This window comes from Pholcus phalangioides, unplaced genomic scaffold, assembly GCF_987345545.1.
Source record: "Pholcus phalangioides strain wild (caught in Gottingen) unplaced genomic scaffold, Ppha-v1.0 ptg000015l_1, whole genome shotgun sequence".
In the NCBI taxonomy this organism is placed as follows: domain Eukaryota; kingdom Metazoa; phylum Arthropoda; class Arachnida; order Araneae; family Pholcidae; genus Pholcus; species Pholcus phalangioides.
The window spans coordinates 29960151-29982266 of NW_028301608.1; the positions used below are offsets into that span (position 1 = coordinate 29960151).

Genomic DNA, 22116 nt, shown 5'->3' on the forward strand with positions numbered 1-22116 from the left:
AGCCCACGGATATTTTCGGGGCAATTCCTAGCCCACAGGTCTTTCCCAAGTCATTGTTAAAACATGTAACTTCAAAACTTCACTAGAACGTACGCATTACTTTAAAGCCGGGATTACAATATAAAAGTTTCATAAACGTTATTTTATAAAACTTAAAAAATTTAACCAATAAGACTATTTGTTGCATTAGCTCAAATGTAACCAATAGACTTATTATTTTCATGTTTTATCAAACTTTTATTGTATAATACCGGTTTAAGAGTTCTGAGGAACATTTATATTATTTTAAGAAAGATCCTTATCAGTATTTTTCAAAAAAGTTATCCGCATTTCAGAAATAAAGCAGAAATTACAGTAAAACCTCCTCTAACGTGATCTGTAAATGTGCTGCGAGTCACCGAAGTGATCTGAGAATGTGCCGCTTGGTTCATTCTTACAAAACTAGGTTTGAGATCGCGAGCCACATAAGATGACTCTGAGGGCCACATTCGGTCCATGCGTCATGGGTTGTGCATGTAAGGTCTAGTTCAGGCATCTTCAACCCGTTACTCGCGACCACCCATAGTGCTCTATGCTCGTGTCCGATTTCGTGCTCGAGAGCACTTGATTAATGTTCCAATGAAACACCTTGTATAAACTGCATTCAAGGACTGAAATCATCCTGATTTCATGAATTCGTATGCCAAACTTGCAGTGTAAGGGTGCTCTTCTTTTGATGATGGGTACCGGCAGTGCTCGCGACTGGAGAAAGTTTGAAGACCTCTGGTCTAGTTGATCGTGGTTTGGAATAAAGAACTATTTGGGGGTTGCTGATACATCGTCTTGGTCCATATCAGGGGGTTTTTCGCTGAGTCGTTTCTGTTGTATTCTACCTTAGCACTGCAAGCCTAAATTTTAGAATGCCAAAATACACTGTAGATCGATTAACAAGGCCGCAACTATATGCTTGGTCAGCCGGGGCAAGCACACATTTTGACACCTTTCTCCGGTCCCCTTTGAGTCGAGTGGCCCTGTCGATTAATCAGCTATAATAGTATAATATTATAATCATATATTTTAATAATTAATATTATATAAATTAATCATACACTTATCGTAATCAATTACAAAACGGATTGTTATTTTACATGTTATATGGATCTCAAATCTTAGTTTTTTTTTTTCAGAAATAAACGATTATTCTCTATAGCGGCCACATTTTCTTTCACAAATGCAAGGTCGTGTTACTGTCCACTTTTATTGTATCATCGAGAACATAACATGTTGAATCAGCGTTATCTTCAGGTCTGTCTAGTCACAAAAAATTCTCTCGCGCAGTCCCCGCACTTGGCGACCGTTGGCCACAGTCTTTGGTGAGCCGCCGCACACTCCCCCCCCAGTAGCGAACTTACGGTTCGAAACGGTCCGGGAAATGGACAGTTCGTCCGGAACGTGTTTTTCTTGTCTGAGGAACGGGAGGCGTAGGTAAGGTAATTCTTGTTGGTGACGGACTGGAATCGTTCACGTCTGAAGCCAGGAAGGCGGGTTTCAGTCTGTCCAGAGAAACTGTTCTTTTTTTTCCACGGACATCGATGTCGAATGTCTTTTCACGTCGTTGAATCACTTGAAATGGTCCGTCATATGGAGCTTGAAGCGGCTTTCGCACTCCATCGTGCCGAATGAATACGTGTGAGCAGTCTTTCAAATGAGGGTGGACGAAAATACTTTGTGGTGCATGACAAGATGTTGGTCGCGGTCGTAATTTTGTAAAATGTTCTTTGATAGTCTCAATAAGTTCTTTTGATGATGTTTCCCTCGGAGTGGGATCGAATATTTCTCCGGGAAGTCTGAGACTAGTGCCGTATACCAATTCCGCGGTGGTAGCTTTCAGATCTTCTTTGAAGACGCTACGGAAACCGAGTAATATAGTGGGCAAAGCAGTACACCAGTGTTCTGTGTTATAGGCTTTGATGGCAGCTTTGAGGGGTCTGTGTAGCTCCTCTACGAGGCCATTTGCTTGCGGGTGATATGGTGAAGACCGTATTCGTTGAATTCCTAGTACTCTTGCCAGTGCTAGGAAGAGGGAGCTCTCGAATTGACGGCCTTGATCGGTTGTGATTTTGGATGGCACCCCAAAGCGAGATATCCATGTTGCGTAGAATGTGCGAGCTACAGTCTCGGCGCTGATGTCTGGAATCGGGACCGCCTCCGGCCAACGTGTGAACCTGTCGATCATAGTTAGACAATAGGCATTGCCACCAGAAGGAGGAAGAGGACCAATGATATCAAGATGGATGTGATCAAATCGCTCAGTTTGGTCAGGAAATAAACCTAATGGGGTTTTCGTGTGTCGTGTTATTTTGGACTTTTGACAAGGTATACATTGTCTGGACCAGTTATTACAATCTTTATTTAATGAAGACCAAATGAAGCGAGTCCGAATCAATTTAGTTGTAGCTTTAATTCCTGGATGGGAAATATTATGAATGGTCTCGAAAACCTGCTTACGAAACTGTTCTGGTATGTATGGTCTAGGTGTGCCAGTGGAGAGATCACAAAATAGTGAAGTATTTGAGTCTGGCAAAGTCACTTTTTTGAGCTGTAATCCTCGTGGATTTTGTAAAAGATCAGTTAAAGTTTGGTCGCGTTCTTGTGCTTTTGAAATTTCGTTATAGTCAATAGGATTGGGCATTGAAATTGATGTTATGCGGGAAAGTGCATCTGCGGGTATGTTTTCGCTACCTTTTATATAGTGTATGTCAGTAGTGAATTGGGCAATAAAATCTAATTGCCTGCATTGACGAGGGGAAGCCTTGTCTAATTTTTGCTTGAAGGCATATGTTAGTGGTCTATGGTCCGTGAGTAAAGAAAAGTCCCTAGCTTCTAACATATGCCGAAACTGCTTTATAGAAGCATATGCAGCCAGCAATTCACGGTCGTACGCGCTGTAGTTGCATTCCGCGGGAGATAATTTCCTAGAAAAAAATGCAAGAGGCTGAAGCTCATTGTCAACCACCTGAAACAGTGCGCCGCCAATGGCAAAATCGGATGCATCTACCTGAAGTACGAGTTTGGCATCGGGTTTCGGATGTGCTAAAAGGGTTGCGTTGGACAATAGTGTTTTGGAATTTTGAAATTCCTTATTTGCTATGTCAGTCCAAGCAATTTCTCTGTTGTCGTTTTTTTTTGACCCTTTCAAATAATTATTCAGTGTAGTTTGTGTATGTGCTGCGTGTGGTAAAAATCTACGAAAAAAATTGAGTAGTCCAAGGAAACGTCGTAGTTCTTTAATTGTTCTTGGTCTTGGATAATTGAGAATCGGCTCAACTTTTTCTGGCAAGGGTTTGGTGCCTTGTTTGGAAATGGAGTGGCCTAAGAATGATATCTCCGCAACACCGAAGACACATTTGGAAACATTAATTGTGAGGCCATAGTTATTGAGCCGTTGCAAAACAGTGCGTAAGTGAACCTTATGTTCAATTTCACTGTCACTGAAAATCAAAATGTCATCTAAATAGACATAACAAAATTTCAGATCACCAAGAATCTCATTCATAAATCGTTGGAAAGATTGGGCAGCATTACACAAGCCAAAATTCAGGTAAGGAAATTCAAATAAGCCGAAAGGTGTGCAAACAGCTGTTTTCGGAATGTGGTCGGAATGAACAGGAATGTGAAAATACGCGCGCACAATGTCAAGTTTTGAAAAACAACTTTTACCGTGTAATGCATTTGAAAAGTCCTGAATGTGAGGAATGGGGTACCTATCTGGGACCGTGCAGGCATTGAGTTTGCGGTAGTCACCCACTGGACGAATACTGCCTGAACTTTTTGATACGACATGTAATGGTGATGACCAGGGCGATTTAGAAGGCCTACATATTCCTTGATTCATCATAAATTGGAATTCCTCCTTAACAGCATCATAGAGCTTGGGATTTAATCGCCTGGGTTTGCTATGTATAGGCGGGCCGGTGGTTTCGATGTAATGTACAGTGTTATGCTGAACAGGCTTCACTTTGTGCGACACTTTTGTCAGTTCAGGAAATTCTGCCAAGATTTTGTGATATTCCGAAGTTTCGGATATTACCTTAATGGAATAGTTTTCAGAGTTATATTCAATTTTTCCAATTTGCGAAAGTTTCGTGACACTGTCCATTAATCTGCGGTGTTTGAGATCAATTAAAAGTCCAAAGTTGAGAAGAAAATCCGCGCCTATGATCGGTATTGGTACGCTTGTAATGAGAAACTTCCACTCAAAACAACGTCTTAATCCAAAGTCAACATTGAGAACTTTGGTGCCGTAAGTGTGTATCTTAGAGTTATTGGCAGCAAACAATTCAAACGAATCAGGAACTATTTTTGTGTAATGTTTTGTGAGTGGAATGCAAGAGACGTCAGATCCTGAATCAATTAAAAATCTCAAATGGGATCTTTTATCAAATACATAAAGGCGACAAGTTTTCACGGCCATCGGTGTTGACGTCGCCGATATATTATAGTCGACGGCCGTGTTTAGTTTCCCTGTTCCTTGGTTTGAAAAGAGCACGGTTGTTGACATCTGAAGGCGTTGTTGCCGAATCTAGCATGGTAATAGCAATAGCCGGTTGTTTGTGATGAGGGAGTGAAACGACGATAAGGAGATCTGAACCTCCGTCTAGTATAGTTTGTTTCTCTCTCTCTAGACAAGCGGTCGAGTTTTTTGCTAAGAGAAGCTATCTCCGCTCTCATGGCACTCATTTCTGTCAGAGGGGAGGGATTATCGGGTTCAACGTTGTTGACATGTAGCTGCGGGGTCCCTGTGCGTTCCGCTCTCCGAATGGCATAGATGCTGTTGTTGTATGTGTCTTTACTAACTTCTATTATTTTGTCGGCCATTTTCGCTAATGTCTCTAAGCTCTCTGAGCTAACTGATAGGATGGCCTGTGTTTCTGACGGCATACGTTGGAACCATAGAGTTTTTAGAAAATCGTCGCTTACAGATTTGCCGGCTAAATCTCTCATTTCCCTTAATAGGTGTGAAGGTTTTTTGTCCCCCAACTGTAGTTCGGACAACAACTTGCGTACTTGACAAGTGTTAGAATCAGAGAATTCTTCGATTATCCGTTGTTTAAGAGTCTCATACTTGTTTGTTTCGGGTGGGTTCAATAAAATATCTGAAACGGAAGCGAGCGTTTCTGGATCTATAACCGCAATCACGTTATTGTATTTGGTAGCGTCGTTAGTTATGGCGGATATTGAAAAACAACTTTCCACTTGAATGAACCATAACTTTATATTTTGCCGCCATATGGGCGGGAGTTTCAAGGCAACGCGACAAATTTGTAAGTTTTCTGGTGATGGGTCAGGTGGCGAAGGGTTAGGAGAGTTATCGTTAGGCATTTTTGGATACAGACTTTTATGCGAATCTAGTTATATAATTGCGAAAATAAAAATAAGAACATTTGTTATCCTGACCAAACAAAATAGAGCGATCACAAAAAGGTCCTACCCTGATCTTAATGGCATCGGCGGTGCTGCACACATTGGGCTTCGGCTGAGTAGATTCGTCATCTTTATGTCATCAGAAGGTTGCTTCGGTCTAAGTCACCACTGTTACTGTCCACTTTTATTGTATCATCGAGAACATAACATGTTGAATCAGCGTTATCTTCAGGTCTGTCTAGTCACAAAAAATTCTCTCGCGCAGTCCCCGCACTTGGCGACCGTTGGCCACAGTCTTTGGTGAGCCGCCGCAGTCGCAACAGGCAAAATGCCCAACGAGATGGCTGAGACAAAGATGCCCATAACTAGTATGGATGTCATATTTCAAAAATACAGCAACCCACTTAAAAATGCAATTACAAACAATATGCATACATGATAAAATATTATATACAATGCCCATAAAGAATACTTATGGTTGTCTTATTATAAGTATGGATAACTTCTCAATTTACCCAAACATATTTATGGTATTTCTTTTCAAACGTGTCAGTTGCGTTAGAATTTACTACCCATCAGGGTTGGTCTCATTATTGACCGTTGCTGGTGGGTTTTACTGTATAAAGAAATAATATAAAATCTATGCACGCTCCGAGGTTTGACTGTGGCATAGCTCGGGGGGGGGGTCCTCGGGAAAATCAATGGTGATAAAAATAAAAACGTGTATGGTTCTGAAAGACATATTCACCTTCAAAAGCTTTCCAGAAAAGAAATCATTTGTATAGATATATTCCGAAGAAAACGAAGAAGTCCGAACAAAAGTAATGAAGTCGCAGGATTTACAACTTAAAAATTGCTTTAATTTTGAATATAGGAAACAAAACGTTCATATTTGCATTCAGCTTAGATTCAACATTTTGGTGTAGTGTTACTGGAGGTAAAAAGTTCACATGTTAAGTAACTTTATCCCTCACTACTCGAAAAAGCACGTTTTGGCTGTAAATGAAAAAGACCACGTCAGCGATGTCGGAAATTCGCATTACTCAGCTTCCAGTTGAATCTTTTTTTTCTTTCCACCTCATTCCATCACCTCGGGGGCGGACGGGCATCAGTCTCAATGTATAATAATATCTATCAAAGTCAGCGTTTCTCGACTGAAATAGCTTTTCAAGTCGCAAACCAGCTTCGACGCGTTTTTGTCTGCAAATGTGAATAATGAGTCAGCCATTCATTATTCAATGACGACGTGTAAACATTCATTTGAACACCCACGCGCTTTTGTTCATGGATACTTAAAGAAAACTTTCTTATGATCCCATCTCTTTATGACTGACGCTGTCGGCACAGGTGTTCTTTCAATATACGAGTATATTTGCAGCGTCTTTAATCCGGGCTATATGTGATATTGTATGGGTGACATCTTTTATGTGTGTTACCCGGAGACGGTGATAAAATTTGTTCCTCCCAAAGAAAGCAAATAGAACGAGATAAGCTGGATAGTTACTTTTTATTTTCCAGAGATATCCTCTTCTTAGTAGTTCTAATATATTATTCCTTATCAATATTTTTTTTTGAGTTTGTTATCATTTTATGGCTCCGTTATTTGTTCCCCATCTGGCACATGTTTATATCGCGAAGGCAAGTGACTTTCAAGCTTCATTGTCATTCAAAGTGTTCTCGTGGGCTTGGCGCGGAACGACACGAATTTCAAATTAGAAGAAGTTGAAATTCGTATTTTTAACCAATCGGAGACGACGCGGGTTTCCGGTATCTGAAATACGGACGCACTATGTTCACACCCTTAGAATTAAAAAATAAAATTCACTGGTCCGCTGGAGAGCCTACTGATGTATCACTGATACTGATATCATGGCTGATCCGCTAAACGAAATCTGTTCTGAATAATAATAATTTCTTATATGTATTATCATTTAGAGAAGAGTGATACCACCAAGAGGGTGCCAAATGCCATAAAAAACAATTAGAACTGCAGTCAAACCTTATAAAACCACCGCTATCGATCATACGACATTTTTTTTCAGCAATACACATTACTTATTATTCGAAATTTAAACTGCTGAGACAATATAAAACGACCGATGGATCGGTGATTCTCCCATAGGAGATCAAGGTGTCACAGCGGAGAAGGGGTGAAGTTTTTCCCTACTGGTCCAACGAACAACCACAATTTTTTTTTGGTGTTCCAATTGTTTAATCAGTGATCTCGGACCAGCGGACCACCAATGATTTCGAACACTGGATATATTACTTCAGCTCTAAATTATCTATCAAGTTTTCAAGAGAAAACCAGCCGAATTCTTTTCTAGATACGTTTGAACAACGATACGTAACTCGAATGGCATCCAAATAAAAATCACCTCACACATCCCATTATGATACAGTCGATTTCCGGACCAGATACTCCAAATATGTTACTTCCCACTTCGACAACAACCAGAAGACAAAACAAAACAGCAAAAAACAACACTCACTCTTCGCACCTTTTATGGGATAGTATAAGAAGAGATCTATTTTTTCCCCAGCGCGGGTCTTTGCAATGGCTTTTTGTGGACATTTATTTTTTTTTCTCTCTCTCTCCACCCACGTGAATATGAATACCTTTGGTCCCCCCCCCCATGAGAAAATATCCACAGAATTCTTATGCCTTCTTCGCCCCCCCCCCCCTCAAGAGAGGAAAAAGATTCCTTACAAAATGGTTTTTTGAATAGCATTTTTTTTTCAAAAATTTTTACTGCGCGTTCAAAACGTTTACGAACAAAGAGAAATGCGGTGGCAATACTAAAAAAAAAAACATCAAAATATGGAGATATAGAAATTTTTCAAAAGGAAATATAAAATGTCGAGCATAACAATGACTCGAGCAGCTGCGAAAAGCCCACTTTTTTTTCACTTATACGAGTATATTTTCTTCAGCTGAATAGCTCAGCTTCGGGGTATAATTCAAGGGCTCTCGCTCACTCCCGAGTAAAGTGCTCTTTCTTTTTTCACTACTAGAACTTTATAATGAGTGAGTAAGTAAAAAGCCAAACATTTTACGAAACTTTTACTGCGATCTTTTAAAGTTTTTTTTCCTCCTTTTAATACGAGAGAAAATTTTTCTCCCGAATTACCCTCGCCCAAAAGGGCAGTCGTTAATTTCATCAAAGGGTCTCTTTTAATATTTCTCACATAAACACATTATCTAAAAATTTAAATATATATTTTCTTAAACTCTAAGGCTTTTCTCACACTAAAAACTGAAATTTTTGCCTTATGATTTTATAATCGAATTTTTACTCTCTTGTGAAAAAAAAAATCCGAAAGTTGTTTTCTCCTCAAGATCGGTGATGAAAAGATTCGGTTTTTTTAATGTATGGATAAGGTTTTTTTTATTAGTGGTGACTGGGCCCGTCTCGATAATTTTGATGATGACCCAGAGCCCAAAAGATTTTCTGGGTCCCCTTTCGAGTCCCCGTTTTTATCTACTTTGACGGAAAGTAGATGGAAACGAATTTAATTTTAGATTTAAATGAAATCTAAAATGGCATAATTTCGCTACAGAGCTTGAACTAGTGCTGGAAAATGCTTGCACTGAAATACGAATACCGGACCCTAATTCTGAATTTTTTTAAATAATTTTTGTCTAATGGAAGAAATAGTTAAATAGGTTTAAAACTAATGGAAATCATTTCGGAATCCATGAAAGAGAAATCATTTCGGAATCCATGAAAATTCAGATTTAGTGAAATTTTCAATAATTTGGAGGAAGATCTTTAATATTTTCCCATGAAGCATTACCTCAAAATTTAAATATATATGTCCTTGAACTTAAAGCCTTTTCTCAAACTAAAACTTTTACTGTATTATGATCTCATAATTGAATTTTTATACTCGTAAAACAGTATGAAAGTTGCTTCCTCCTCAAGATCGGTGATGAAAAAGGTTCAGCTTTTGAATATATAGATAGCATTATATATGGTATATCTCGCATCTCAATAATTTCCAGGGTGGCCAGGAGCCCAAAACATTTTCATGCCCTTTTCAAAGCTCTCATTTTATCTACATCGATGGAAAGAGTCAGAATCTAAAATGACATAAGTTCTACAGAGTTTAAAATACCTACACTGAAATACGCGTACACCAATTCTAAATTCTCATTAATTTTTGTTTAATGAAAGAAATAGTTTCGGATTTCAAGGAAATTCAGATTTAGTGGAATTTTTAATCATTTGAAGACACCAGTCTGACTGGGTGCCCCTTGCTCTGTTGGCCCTTCCCGTTAAGACATCAGTAATTAATTACTTGTGATCGAAGTCAGGTTTACGAAAGGTTTCTTCGCATGTGCCAATGAAATTAGGCCAGAGATACCATATCGTTGAGTTTTGGTTTTTTTTCTGATAGGCGAAAACTGTACCAACTAAGTGGTTGGAAACGTTTGCGTACTCAAGGGCGTGGGGGGAACCTCCTTTCCTTGATTTTTCCACGGATTTAACCCTCCAGATTTTTCTGCGAACCTCATTCCAGGACTTTTAGAACGCCCATTAAAATTACTTTTCTAATAAATTTGTTGTAAAGAAGCACAAAATATGCTATATAAGATGATTGATATAGGACTCCAGCCTGGGGTAATCTTTCCCATTAAACAAAAAATTACCCGGTTTACACCAATATTGAAATGAGGGCATCGCAAGTAGAGCTACATGAACCCCTCCGGTGCCACAGTGGTGATCGGCTGAAGTTGGTTTTCTGCGGTTCTTAACTCTTTGTATAACCTGATTATTTCCGTATTTTCCTGACCTCGCATATGCTTTTGAGAAATTATATCTAAATAAACATGACTGGGTTCTTTAGGTCCTACGCCAGGGCCGCCGGATTTGATTGTGAAGTCCTGCACTTCCGTTTATATATGTATGCTCTATGCGTTGCTTTGAATCTCGTATTTGAAATCATGCCCCCCCCCCCCGAACTCCTTTTATAACAGGATTCTTTTCGTATGTGTCTGTACTCATAAGTTATTTGTAACTATCTGAATGCACATACATGACTAGAGGTCCTTCAGATCTCACCGATAGGGACCCCAATTTTTTTTTCTCCCCTTGTAACTCAGAATTTTTTCCGCCACGACCCCGTCCTCCGGGGCAATGAGCTTATATCGCGTAAACGACAGAGCCTGGTCATGTTCGATCCGTTCTGTTCTCTGACAAACAATTCATCGGTAGAAAATTCACAGCTAATAAAATCCGACTTCAGTTATGTGTCAGTGACCGAGTTACTGAACGCGAGTAAGATTGTGAGCGATTGAGCAAGTGAGGCACCGACGTAATGTATGACTGAGTGAATGAGTAATTGCGCAAGTGAGTGAATGAAGGAATGAGTGAGGGGGCACTCGTTCACACATTTACTCATTTATTTTCTTACTCACTCACCACCTCACGTGAACACATCCTCTTGCACTGTCAATCGCTCAGTCATTCACGGGTTGCAACTTCTGTCAGTTAATGATCCTACCAGTGAAATTTAGGTTAGGGGCCGTTCAAGTATAACGTAAGCAAATTTTTAGCCGTTTTTGACCCCCTCTCCCTCCCCTTGTCAGCAAAATTTCGTCATCAGCTCTGCCCCTCTGAATTCTAACTCATATTTTCATAAAGGGTGGTTGATAACGTAAGCAAAATCCAAACCCCCCCCCACCCCCGTCATCAAAAGTCAGAAAATCGGAAACCCCCCCCCCATCGATGATGACGTAATACTTGAATGACCCCTTAATCATGAACATCCTTTTGTAAACCATTTTCATCAGTTCAATCACGTGAGATCTTGGTGTCAAAAAACGTCGATATTCAGCCGCGAAACGACAAATGAAGCAAATCTCTCCCCTCTCAGGAATATTTGGCAGATTTTGTACGAACACGTTCAATATGTTTTGATCTAGTTTCCAAATACATACTGTAGAAGCCATCACACAAGAGGAAAACGACCGATTACGTTAAGACCGTCTGTCCGTCTGTCTTGATCTAACGATATCAAGCTACTGAATCGCTCTTAACCGGTATGATGGATGATAAATTGGCAGAGACGAGGGATTTATGGTTTTTCAATAACCACACCACACACGATTTAGAGGTACGTAGAGTTTGAATATCGTACCAAAACGGCGTTATCAGGATCCAGAAACATCGTTGCGTGACCCGATGCCATCCATTTTTGAGGTTCAAAACCGCCCCTTTTACAACTAGGGATGACAACAGCAATGGATGGAGGGACAACGGATATCCGATGCCGCTTTGTTTCCAAGACAGTCTCTAGTTTAAATTGATACGGTTCCGGAGAAACATTTGCTCTTTGGGGGGAACCACATTAGTATCACGCGTAGTCTTTCCTAAAAATAGCGTTTCGTTACTATCAAATGAACATCGTTTATCTGAAAATTCTTACTCGGAGCATATCGCAAGTCACCCTATTTTAGGGCATTCGATTCTGACATCTCTACCTTTAGGGGAAAGGGGATCCACCGTCGTGGTAATAAACATCCAAAATATGTGTAAATATGTTACGGTAAAAGTGTTAAATTATCATAAGAAACGGTTATTATGCACAATCGCCGAGCATTTTGGTAAGTTTGATAAATTTCCTTGAATTTATAACTTTCACCGACGAAAATGCGTAGTATTCACACACAAGCGTGGTAGGTAAATTTAATAAGTACTAAACAAATTATTAAATTTACCGGCGATTATACATAATATCCAAATGTATCATTATATCGGAGTCCGGCGATTTTCATCACATATGTTACTCATTTGGAATTTTTTTTCTATATTTATATCAAATCCGCCAATTACACTAGGGTATTATGCATAGTAATAATAACCGATTTATCACATTTACAGGAACATATATATACGTATATCACGGCCAAAGCTCGAAGTCCGACCATTACGCTCATTGGCCGAGAGGTGTGGCCGCCACACCATGGATACTCACTCTCGATGACCTGCCACCCCACCCCATTCAAGGAGCCTGTATAAGCTTATAAGTAGGAAATAATTCTAAATTTTGAATTTCAATCAATTTGTGAAACTATTTCTTCCATTACATCTGAACATTTTGATCATTTTTCTGGAATTATTTCTTCAATTAATTCTAAATTTTGATAATTTTTGAAATGGTTGCTTCCATATTTAAAATAAATGCTGAAATTTTGTCATTAGTATTTTTCCTATTTTTAATTTCCAATCGTAAAAATTTTCATTGGGGGGGCGAATAATTTCCCATTAATTCAGTTCTAAATTTCCATGAATTTTTATCTTAATTTACATTTAGTTGCGTTTTTCAGCATATTCCTGCATGTTCTTCAATACTAGTTTAATACTTTATGAAATCGGGGCTCAAAAAGACCCCAAAATTATTTTTATCGGGCAAGGTTCTGGCCCTGCGTCTTCCTAAGGACTGCCGAGTCTGATATTTAAGAAAAGGGGTAGACGGAAAATTCACCGCCACTTCAAATAACTCCTTATCAAGGTGCCTTAGTTCGACACGAGTCACTCAGCCTTACTGGCTAGTGAGCGAGAAATGACAGAGTGAGTGAATCAGTAAATGATATAGTGGTTAGTAAAGGAGTGACAGAGTGGTTAGTGTCGGTGAGTGAGCGAGTGACCTAGAGATAGAGTAAGTGACCTGGTGAGTGAGTGGGCAACCCTATTAAATGAGTGCCATGATGAGCGACCCAGTGGATGGAAGACTGAGGGGATCTACTGAGTGGAAGAGTGATAGAATGAGTGACCTAGTGAGTGACCAGGTGATTGGGTACGTGCGACAGAGTGAGCGACCTAGTCAGGAAGTAATCAAGTGAGAGACATAGTTAGAGAGTGAACGAGTGACAGAGTGAGCGACCAGGTTATTGAGTGCATAACAGAGTAAGCAACCTAGTGAGTTGAGGATATAATGAGTGATTGACCTAGGAAGTCCTAGAGATCAAGTGAGTGACGACCACGAGTCAAGTGAACGACCTAGAGATCAAGTGAGTGACCGGTCTAGTGAGAGAGTGGTCGAGTGGCATTGAGTAACTGGCCTATGAAGTGAGTGACATGGTGAGCAAGTGATTTACCTAGGGAGTGGGCGACATAATGAGCAACCTAGTGGGTGAGTGACAGAGGGAGCGAGTGAGTGATCGAGCGAGAATGAGTTATAGAACTGGCCGCTCTACTGACAAGCCAGATTCGTTCACTCACTTACATCGAACTCATGTCGAAGTTGGGTCGGTGAATTTTCCGGACGCAAAGAAAATATATTCAGAACAATTTTTTTCATGAAACATTGGCAAGAGAATTTCGCGAGATATTGGATTTCCAAAATCAGAAACAGCCAAAGTTTTCGGATAAAAAAAGACCTAAATAATACTCATCTGAACATGTTTTGTTTTTGTTTTTTTTGGTGATACACAAGCTCAGTCACTCATCGATACCGAGAAACATTGTTTCTGTATCACGTATCTAACTTTTCATTTTTTCTTTCTATACACGAAATAAAAATGGACTCGCCACAGTTACAAGATGCGGATACTCTCTCTCTCTCTCTTACGGTTGACTTATTATACCGATCTTTCGGTAAAAGATTGAGTCTCCCATTAAGGTGTGGTAGTTATAAAGTGATTTATCGTTTATCGGTAACAACGGTTAACCAACGAGGATTGATCAGTGTATATATATATATCGGACAAATTATTCGATTTCCCTGGAAACCCGATGAAATTTCCGCTTGGGTGCTAAAATGAAATTCGATTCTACTGGAAATATTTCGGGCGAAAGTTCACAATTTTGGAAATTTTATCATGGAATGATTTTTTTTAAACAGAAATTTATGTAATGAACTGTTCTCGAGAGACATTACGAAAGAATGTACAGTGCAGCGCAAACGTTTAGACACATGAAATTCACTATTAAGGGGGGTTTTGGTGCACGCAAATATTTTACGAAAAACACTTTTTCGAATTTTCCAAGTTCTATTAAATACTATAAAATTTTCTGCGTCTAACTGTGTTTGAGTTTTTATTCTACCTGTACTAGAGAGAGAGAAATATTTTTTATATAGGATATTTTAATATAAACTGCTGGCACAGGCAGGCATAATACAAAATGCTAATGTTTTCCATTACAATGCTCTTTCTCAAAACTAAGCTTTTTGTTAGATAAGGAACATTTTTTTCAAACACCATTCATTCAAATGTCTTGGAAGTGCCTCTCAACACAATGGAGCTACATACTACAAGAGAATTTTTTTTATTAAAGTTACTTTTTAAAAAAATTTATGTTGCAAAATATGAGTAAATTTTGGTGGTTTTGGAAAAAGCTGCATGTTGAAGTTCGAGAAAAAAAATAACAATCAAAATCCTAAAAACTCGTATTAAATTGCAACGTTATCTATAGTATTTAAGAATATAAATTGAATGCCTAAAGTGAAGAGAAAAATTTGAAATGTTCTTTAAAGAAAAAGATTTTTCGCATATATTAAAGCATGGAAAGCCAAGATTGTGCACCACAAACCCCCTTAAATTTAAAAAACTGAATAACTTGAATAATAAAGATGATCAGATAATTCTCTCTGTAGAAATATTATTCGAGCATTATAATACCTCAAACAATGCTGTAATTCGTAATCAAAATAAGTGTTTACGAAAGTGAGTGAAATGTGTTTGCCGAAGTCTAGACGCAATGAAGAATTTTCGCGATTGGTCGTCGAAATAGGCGAATTCTCTACTAATGACGTCACTGCTGTTCAGTATTTATGTTCTCTACGCAATAGCATCATTTATTTGAGATGCCGCGAGCTATAGCGAGCAGTTCTGAAAAAAATTGAATATATGGAAACTCGGAAGGATAGAAAAACTGTTTCGGAAATTGAAGTTCTCTCTCACAACGTTCCATACGAACTGTTATCTAGAGGTAGTGTGTGTGTGTACATATATATCAGGGCTATAAAGCAAGGGCTGTGTTTCACACAGAGTAATAATACTATAGAGTGCGCGCGAGGGGTTACAATGTGAAGCAAAGATCCGGAGTCACGTGACTCCAGTCGAAAGGCTGGTCAGGGAATCTCGCTGGCAATGCTTTCCTTATGGCTACTCGTATGACGATCTACACGCGCTGTCTTATTTTTGATTAGAATGGCCAACACTTGCGCAGCTTTCGGATGTTCTGAACGGTTTAGGAAAGGGGGACCAGTATCCTTTCACAAGGGAATACTTTTTTGCTTATTCCTCTTCTTATAAATTAAAAATAGGAATATTAAATTGACGATGCAATGGATTTCTGACGTAATCTCAGTTTTTAACGACTCCATTTTGGATTTAATTCAATTAAAGTTCCAAGTTTTGGTAAAATTCAAATGTCATGAATCATTATTAAATGTTTTAATAGAATTTTTGGCAATAAATGATTGAAATTGTGAGTTTTATGAAGTTTTAACTGAAATATACGTCTCCGCAAGATTTGGCGAGCTAGTGAGTTCATTCGAGTTTCGCTCAACTTGGAAGAAAATATGCTTTTCAGAAGGAGAAATTTATGAAAAATATTCTATTTAAATAGAATGTGAGGAAAACTTCCCCCCCCCCCCACCCTCTAGACAATTGCAGTTTTGCATAAAAATGCATAACAACCTCTAAAAATAATAGTATTTTTACCCCTCTTCACACCTGAGATAAAACTATTACAGAAAAGAAATTTTTTTATTCATTAATTTATGTTTGTTGTATGTGAAATTGCCGCTTCAAACAAGAAAATTAATTATTCAATTGATTTTTTGAGTCAATATCTGTACTAAGACCTGAAGTCATATATTGTGTACCTCAGATGTTACATTACATAACATAATATGATGCATTATAATTAATTATACATTAATTATGAGTATATAGAGTAATTGTAATGTTCTGGAAAGATATATTTTTGTTTTAATAACCCCTAGTATAAATAAATTTTCGAAATTAAAAGCGACAAAGTGAATGAAGAGAATATTAAAAAAGTATAAATGAATTAGGCTTTACAACATATACGTTGTTCCGTTTTCCAATATTTGTTTATTTTATAGAATTTATTTTTTCAAATCTGATACTCCCTAAATATTTCACATAAAAATGAGTGAAATTCATTGAAAAAATGAAGGAAAGTTTTCATCAACTTGATCGAATTGAGTCAAATTTCGTTACAGCAACATCCTAGCTTCTGCGAAAACGCGCCAAATGTAATAGCGCAGAACCTGTTCTTTCCCCGACAATACTGCTCATCTTTTCTTCACGTTCGACAAGTTTTATGAATAGCGTGCGCGGTCTATTTATATCTTAAGTCTATGGTGTTTCATCTCTTTTGAAGTCACGCTTACCGCCTTGGGTCAGTGGGCGTGGTCTCGGGGCTATTGCGTGACGTCACTACTCGAACGCTGCTTTTAGCAGACGACATAAGCACTCGAGAAACACGTGCTCTTTACATTTTAGTTGCATATTTTACTGTTTTTAGTGAGAGATCTCTCGTTCTTGGTGTTGTATTAGTGTCAAAGGTATGCGCGTGTGGTATTTTTATAATCTTTTTATAATCTATAAGCTAAAAAATGGATTAAATTCAAGAAATAGTTGGTAAGTAATAATGTCTTTTGGTATTAGCATTCAAAATTATAATAACTTCAAACATTTTATACTAAGATTTTATATATATATATATATATATATATATTTGCTTCCCATGTTTTTATGTTGCAGTTTCATTGGTAGTAACGAAGTCCAAGACTTTTAAAAGTGACGTCTCATTCAAATGATAAACAAAAAGATAATCAAAAATTATTAGAAAGTTCAAAAGATAACTGAAATTATCCGTCTCGAGTTTGCTAACAATCAACCCAATGAAAGTTAACGTACGTGATTCAACTAAAATGGATCCGATAAATTCAAATGGAGTTAATTTAAATCAAGAGTTAATTGGAAATTCGCATTTAATTACAAAGAAAAACATGCTAAAATTAATATTCAATTCTTTAAAATTTCTCGAACATATTTTGTTTAAGTAACCAATTATCATATGTAAAAAATTGCGTGCTTTAGTCATGAATTGAAGGAGCAGTCTAAAATTTGTTATGGTAATAGACAATGACAAAATTCTGACAGGAATAATTTCTTAAATTCATATATATTTTGCTGCCAAAATATTTTCCCCCTTTTGTGAACCAAATTAAATGATACAACTAAATTCCAAAAACTTATATCATTTTAATATTGCAGAGGATTTTAAATCTCGAGATTTTCACCATCTCTTTACACTGAATTTGAAAAATAAAATAAAAAAATTGATTAAACATCCGATGATTTTCGGGAGGACGTGAACACACACACAACATGAAGCTTTATTTATAAAAAAAAAAATTCTATTAGAAATTTTGAAGAAATACATTCGAACCCCGATTTAATGAATCCGATAAATCCGAAATTTGTATTCGTTAAAACGAGGAAAATCTTTATAACACGGTTGAGATAATGCAAATGTTGATATGCATACAAGAATTTCTAAAAAATTCGTAAAGTCAGAGTTCGTTATATCGGGGTCTGACTGTGCGCAAAATGCAAGCAGAGAGGAACAAATGGGGCCCCCACCCCTAACAAGATGATCAAAAATTAAAAAATATTCAAAAATATCTGGAGGTTTCCGTCAATAAATTGACGGAAAAAACTGGTTTTGAGATGCGGGTTATTTTAATTGTCAATTTTGCGTACCCACCATTCCAAATCCGATTTAGCGCAGCGCAGCTCAGCATCGCGTAGAGTGGGTCGGTGTGTACTCGGCTTTAGAAATGAACAAAATACTGTATTCATTTTGTTTTGTGATAAAACAAAGAGTCTACGTGCCTTCAACTACGAAAGTATCTATGAATATTTCAAATAATATAACAAATACAAAGGCCACAACAGACAAAATGCCCACCGATGTGGCTGAAAAAAAGATGGCCGTAAAAATATGGTTGTCTAATATATATCTAAATTATATCAAAAAGACAGCAATCCAATGAAAGCAATAAAAAACTAATAATTATGGGGAAATATAAATATACTGTCCATAAAAAATTATGACTGTCTCGTCTAAGTATGGATAGCTTTTAGATTTATCCCAATATGTTTATCGTATGTCTTGTCAATCGTGTTTGGAATTCACGACCCCCGCAGATAAGCTATTCCATTTATTCACGACCCTATTAGTGAAAACTCCCTGTGACACCACAATCTTGAATTGTCCCTTACCAATCGATACTGGTGTCCCCTCGTTAAGTGGTCCAGCACCTGAACTGGACACAAGCTAACAAGGGCTCACACGGGCTGACCAGCCGACAGCGACTTCAAGGTGGCCCAGCACCGGGGCTGGCCACAAAAACAACAAGGGCTCACCAGAGCCAACCGGCAACATCGAAGTGGCCCAGCACCTGGGCTAGCCACAAGCTGACAAGGGCTCATCCGGGCTGACTAACCGAAGGCGACACAGGTGGCCTAGCACCGGGGCTGGCCACAAACAGAGGATTCAACGAACCAGAGACACTGAGAAGAAACGCCGTGCCCCGCGGGGCCATTTGTCGCGTGGGCGGTCACAGTGATATGCGGGTGAACAATGAACCGGCCAGAGATACCGAGTATCGGCACCGCGCCCGATGGAGACATATGTCGCGTGAGCGGCAAAAAGAAACGTGTAAATAGACCGAGATACTGAGAAGCGACGCCGCGCCCCGCAGGAGCATTTGTCGCGTGAACGGTCAGATAAAAATGTAAATAGGCGATTTTGTACATATCATCTAATAAAACATCCAGGGGATTTTGGGTGTCGGGTCTTGGGGGCGTGACTGGGGGACTCCTTGGTCGCTGCTCGGGTCTGTGGGCTCCTCCCGGGGTGGGGGTGGCCTGGACGGGGGGCTGTTGCCTCCGTCTCCTTGGACGGAGAACAACCCTGAAGACCAGGCTTTGTGCTTGCAGCTAGGGTTTTAGACAGAGGGTCGGGGGTGCCTTCCAGTTACATCCCGGTGGGCGCCTCGGCCCGGCAACCCCGATTCTCCCCAGCACGACCCAACCCACACGGGTAAAAGGCTTATATCCCGGGAGGGACAGAGCCTGGGCCGTGTCTGGTCAGTCAGTCGTCGGTGTCCCCTCGTCGAAGCAGTTGATTGATGATGTATTAATAGCTGATGGCCCATTTTATCTATCCCGTTGAAAACTTCAAACACACTTCATCATCACCCCCCCCCCCCCACCTGTGCTCTTCCAATGTAAACATTTTCAAAAAATCTAGTCTCTCTTCATAACTTAAGCCCCGTGTGCCGTGCCATCAAGAGCACGCATGGCTCTTCTCTGCACCCCCTCGACCAAGTCATTGTTCCTCTATAGGAATCGAGGACGAACTATAAGATCAAGAAAAGTGAAAAGAACACTTTAGGAGAACGCGAAGACACCTTTTTGAGAATGCTACCAAGCATTCTATAACTAATTAATAAGTTATTCGTCCCGTGCAGTGGCACCGTGTGGCAAAAGCGGCCCCGTTAGCATCTAGAACCCTAAAAATTCAGCTAGTAAGAAAATAAGTTTAGTAAATAGGGATCTAGAGGCCTCTGTTAAAGTTAATAACTTTAGAAAGGTGAATATTATACTCTAAATTAATTAAATATAATATTTAATTATTTGGTTTTTACACAAAAAAAGGTTCAAATGGAAAATATATCTTAAATAATCAAATATTATAGCTTAAATAATTAAATATTATACTTAATTATTTGATTGACGATGTATTGATAACTGATGGCCTATTTTATCTATCCCGTTGAAAATTTCAAACACTTCATCATCACCCCCCCCCCCCCCCACCCGACATCTGTGCTCTTCCAATCCAAACACATCTGTATAATTAATAATAATATTTAATTATTTAAGCTATAATATTTGATTATTTAAGATATATTTTCCATTTGAATCTTTTTTGTGTAAAAATAACTATTGCTAACGAGCAGAAACTTTTAAGAAAAAATCTAATAATAATTGCATATCTTAAGTCACTTTTCACTCAAACGGATACGCTCGAAAATTCGCATCAATAAATTTGAAATGAGAATTACTTTTGAAATATTTCAAGAACATTTAGAAAAAAAATAAATAAATCTTTACGAAGTCCATCGGAATTCAAAACTAATTAAATACCTGCAATTTTCACTCCAATATGAACATTTGATGGTTTTTCCTTTAGTCCAACATCGGAAAACGAATAAATATCAATTCGTACGCGGAACGGAGTTTCACACAACTTGTTGAACGATTGGCACAAAATGTGTCACACTTGCGAACGCAATGCAACGGAAAAGTTTACCTAATCACACAAAACAAATTGTTTTTGCCTCAGTTGCACGAGTTTGTTGGACGTTGCAGCATTGTCCTCTCCTCTGAAGTTAGCATGTGTCTGTCTCCTTGTTGCTTACGAGCTGTTATCTGCTCGGTTACTTTCTCGCTTCTGACACCTGGCTGCCGCCGAACACAAAACTCTTGCGCGCTCTTGGATCATGCGAGTTACGTATTGCGGGGGTTGAGCATAAATTGAGCTATGTCTTTCGTGTCGTTCTCGCCTAACTTATCCTTTGGGACAGTGTTTCTCAACTTTCTGAAAACGAGGTCCAGTTAAAATGTCTGAAACAATTTTTCGAACCACATATGTCCCGTATTACGAGACATTCCTGTAATTTTCGTTGTTCGATTTTCTTTTTGTAAGTTCGTCCCGTTTTTTCAACGATAATTATTTGAATTAGTGATACTTATTAAAGTCGTGAATACACAGCGTTTTCATAATATAAATTGCATTACGATAATTATGGCAAAAATTATAAATATTTATCTCATATATTTGTCGGGTTTAACGTTTTGTCAGCACTTTTTTTTTTTCTAAATTTTAATTACGATTGGCGTGATTGTGCCTACTTCTGATAATATTTGTGATGAAAATTGGCATTTTCGCGTATTTTACGGATTATTATTTAAAAAAGATCCCAGTTTAGCATATCTTTCTCAATAAAATACGGTCATTAAATTATGTAAATATTTTTTTACTGAAACACATTTTTGTTTACTGAGATTTGTGGCAGCCTTTATTTCCAAACCTTCAGTAACTTTAGCAATAACTGGTATTAAATTTAAAGCAATAAATTTCAATTTTTTGGCAAAATTTAATGGTATCTTTTATTTAGGATTGCAATTAACTGTATTCACCTCGATTATGTATGGTGAACCTAAGTATGAAGGTATAAATTTATGGAAGAACCCCCGTGGATATTACTGGTATCAATCACAAAGGGTGAATAATTTTATCAAGATTACCTATAGACCACCTACACCATCTCCGTGGACCACCTCTAATCCGCGGACCATAGGTTGAAAAACATCATAATTTCAAGCGTCCTTTGTGCGTATAGGAAGGCTGAAAACTGATCAAGCGGGTGGGGAAACTAAACTGGGATGTGTTTTCTTCCCCCAGGCAGTTGATGAACTAGGATGTGTACTACTTTCCCTTGTCATCATCGAGTTACATGGACTAGGATGTGTGTTCCCTATGTGCAACTTCCCCTAGCCTTATGTTAATTTCCCTACCAATGTGTCTAAGTCAGCGTTTTAATTATGTATATTCTTTCGTTTCTGTTCTGTACAGTGTTGTTTTGCACCAG

General features: G+C 38.4%; 2 protein-coding genes across 2 annotated transcripts in view; both read right to left on the bottom strand.

Annotated features, from left to right (window-relative positions):
• LOC149075783 (uncharacterized) overlaps window positions 1-20947 on the bottom strand; it is a 76421-nt gene extending 55474 nt beyond the window's left edge. Inside the window, exon 1 of the mRNA XM_089243292.1 lies at window positions 20609-20947. The gene's annotated coding sequence lies outside the window, so the exon portion shown is untranslated. The remainder of the gene's footprint in view (window positions 1-20608) is intronic.
• On the bottom strand, window positions 4495-5361 carry LOC149075784 (uncharacterized). Its single transcript, XM_089242143.1, has one exon. It carries the CDS (start codon window positions 5359-5361, stop codon window positions 4495-4497), a length of 867 nt encoding a protein of 288 aa, XP_089098269.1.
• Window positions 20948-22116: the final 1169 nt, after the last annotated feature.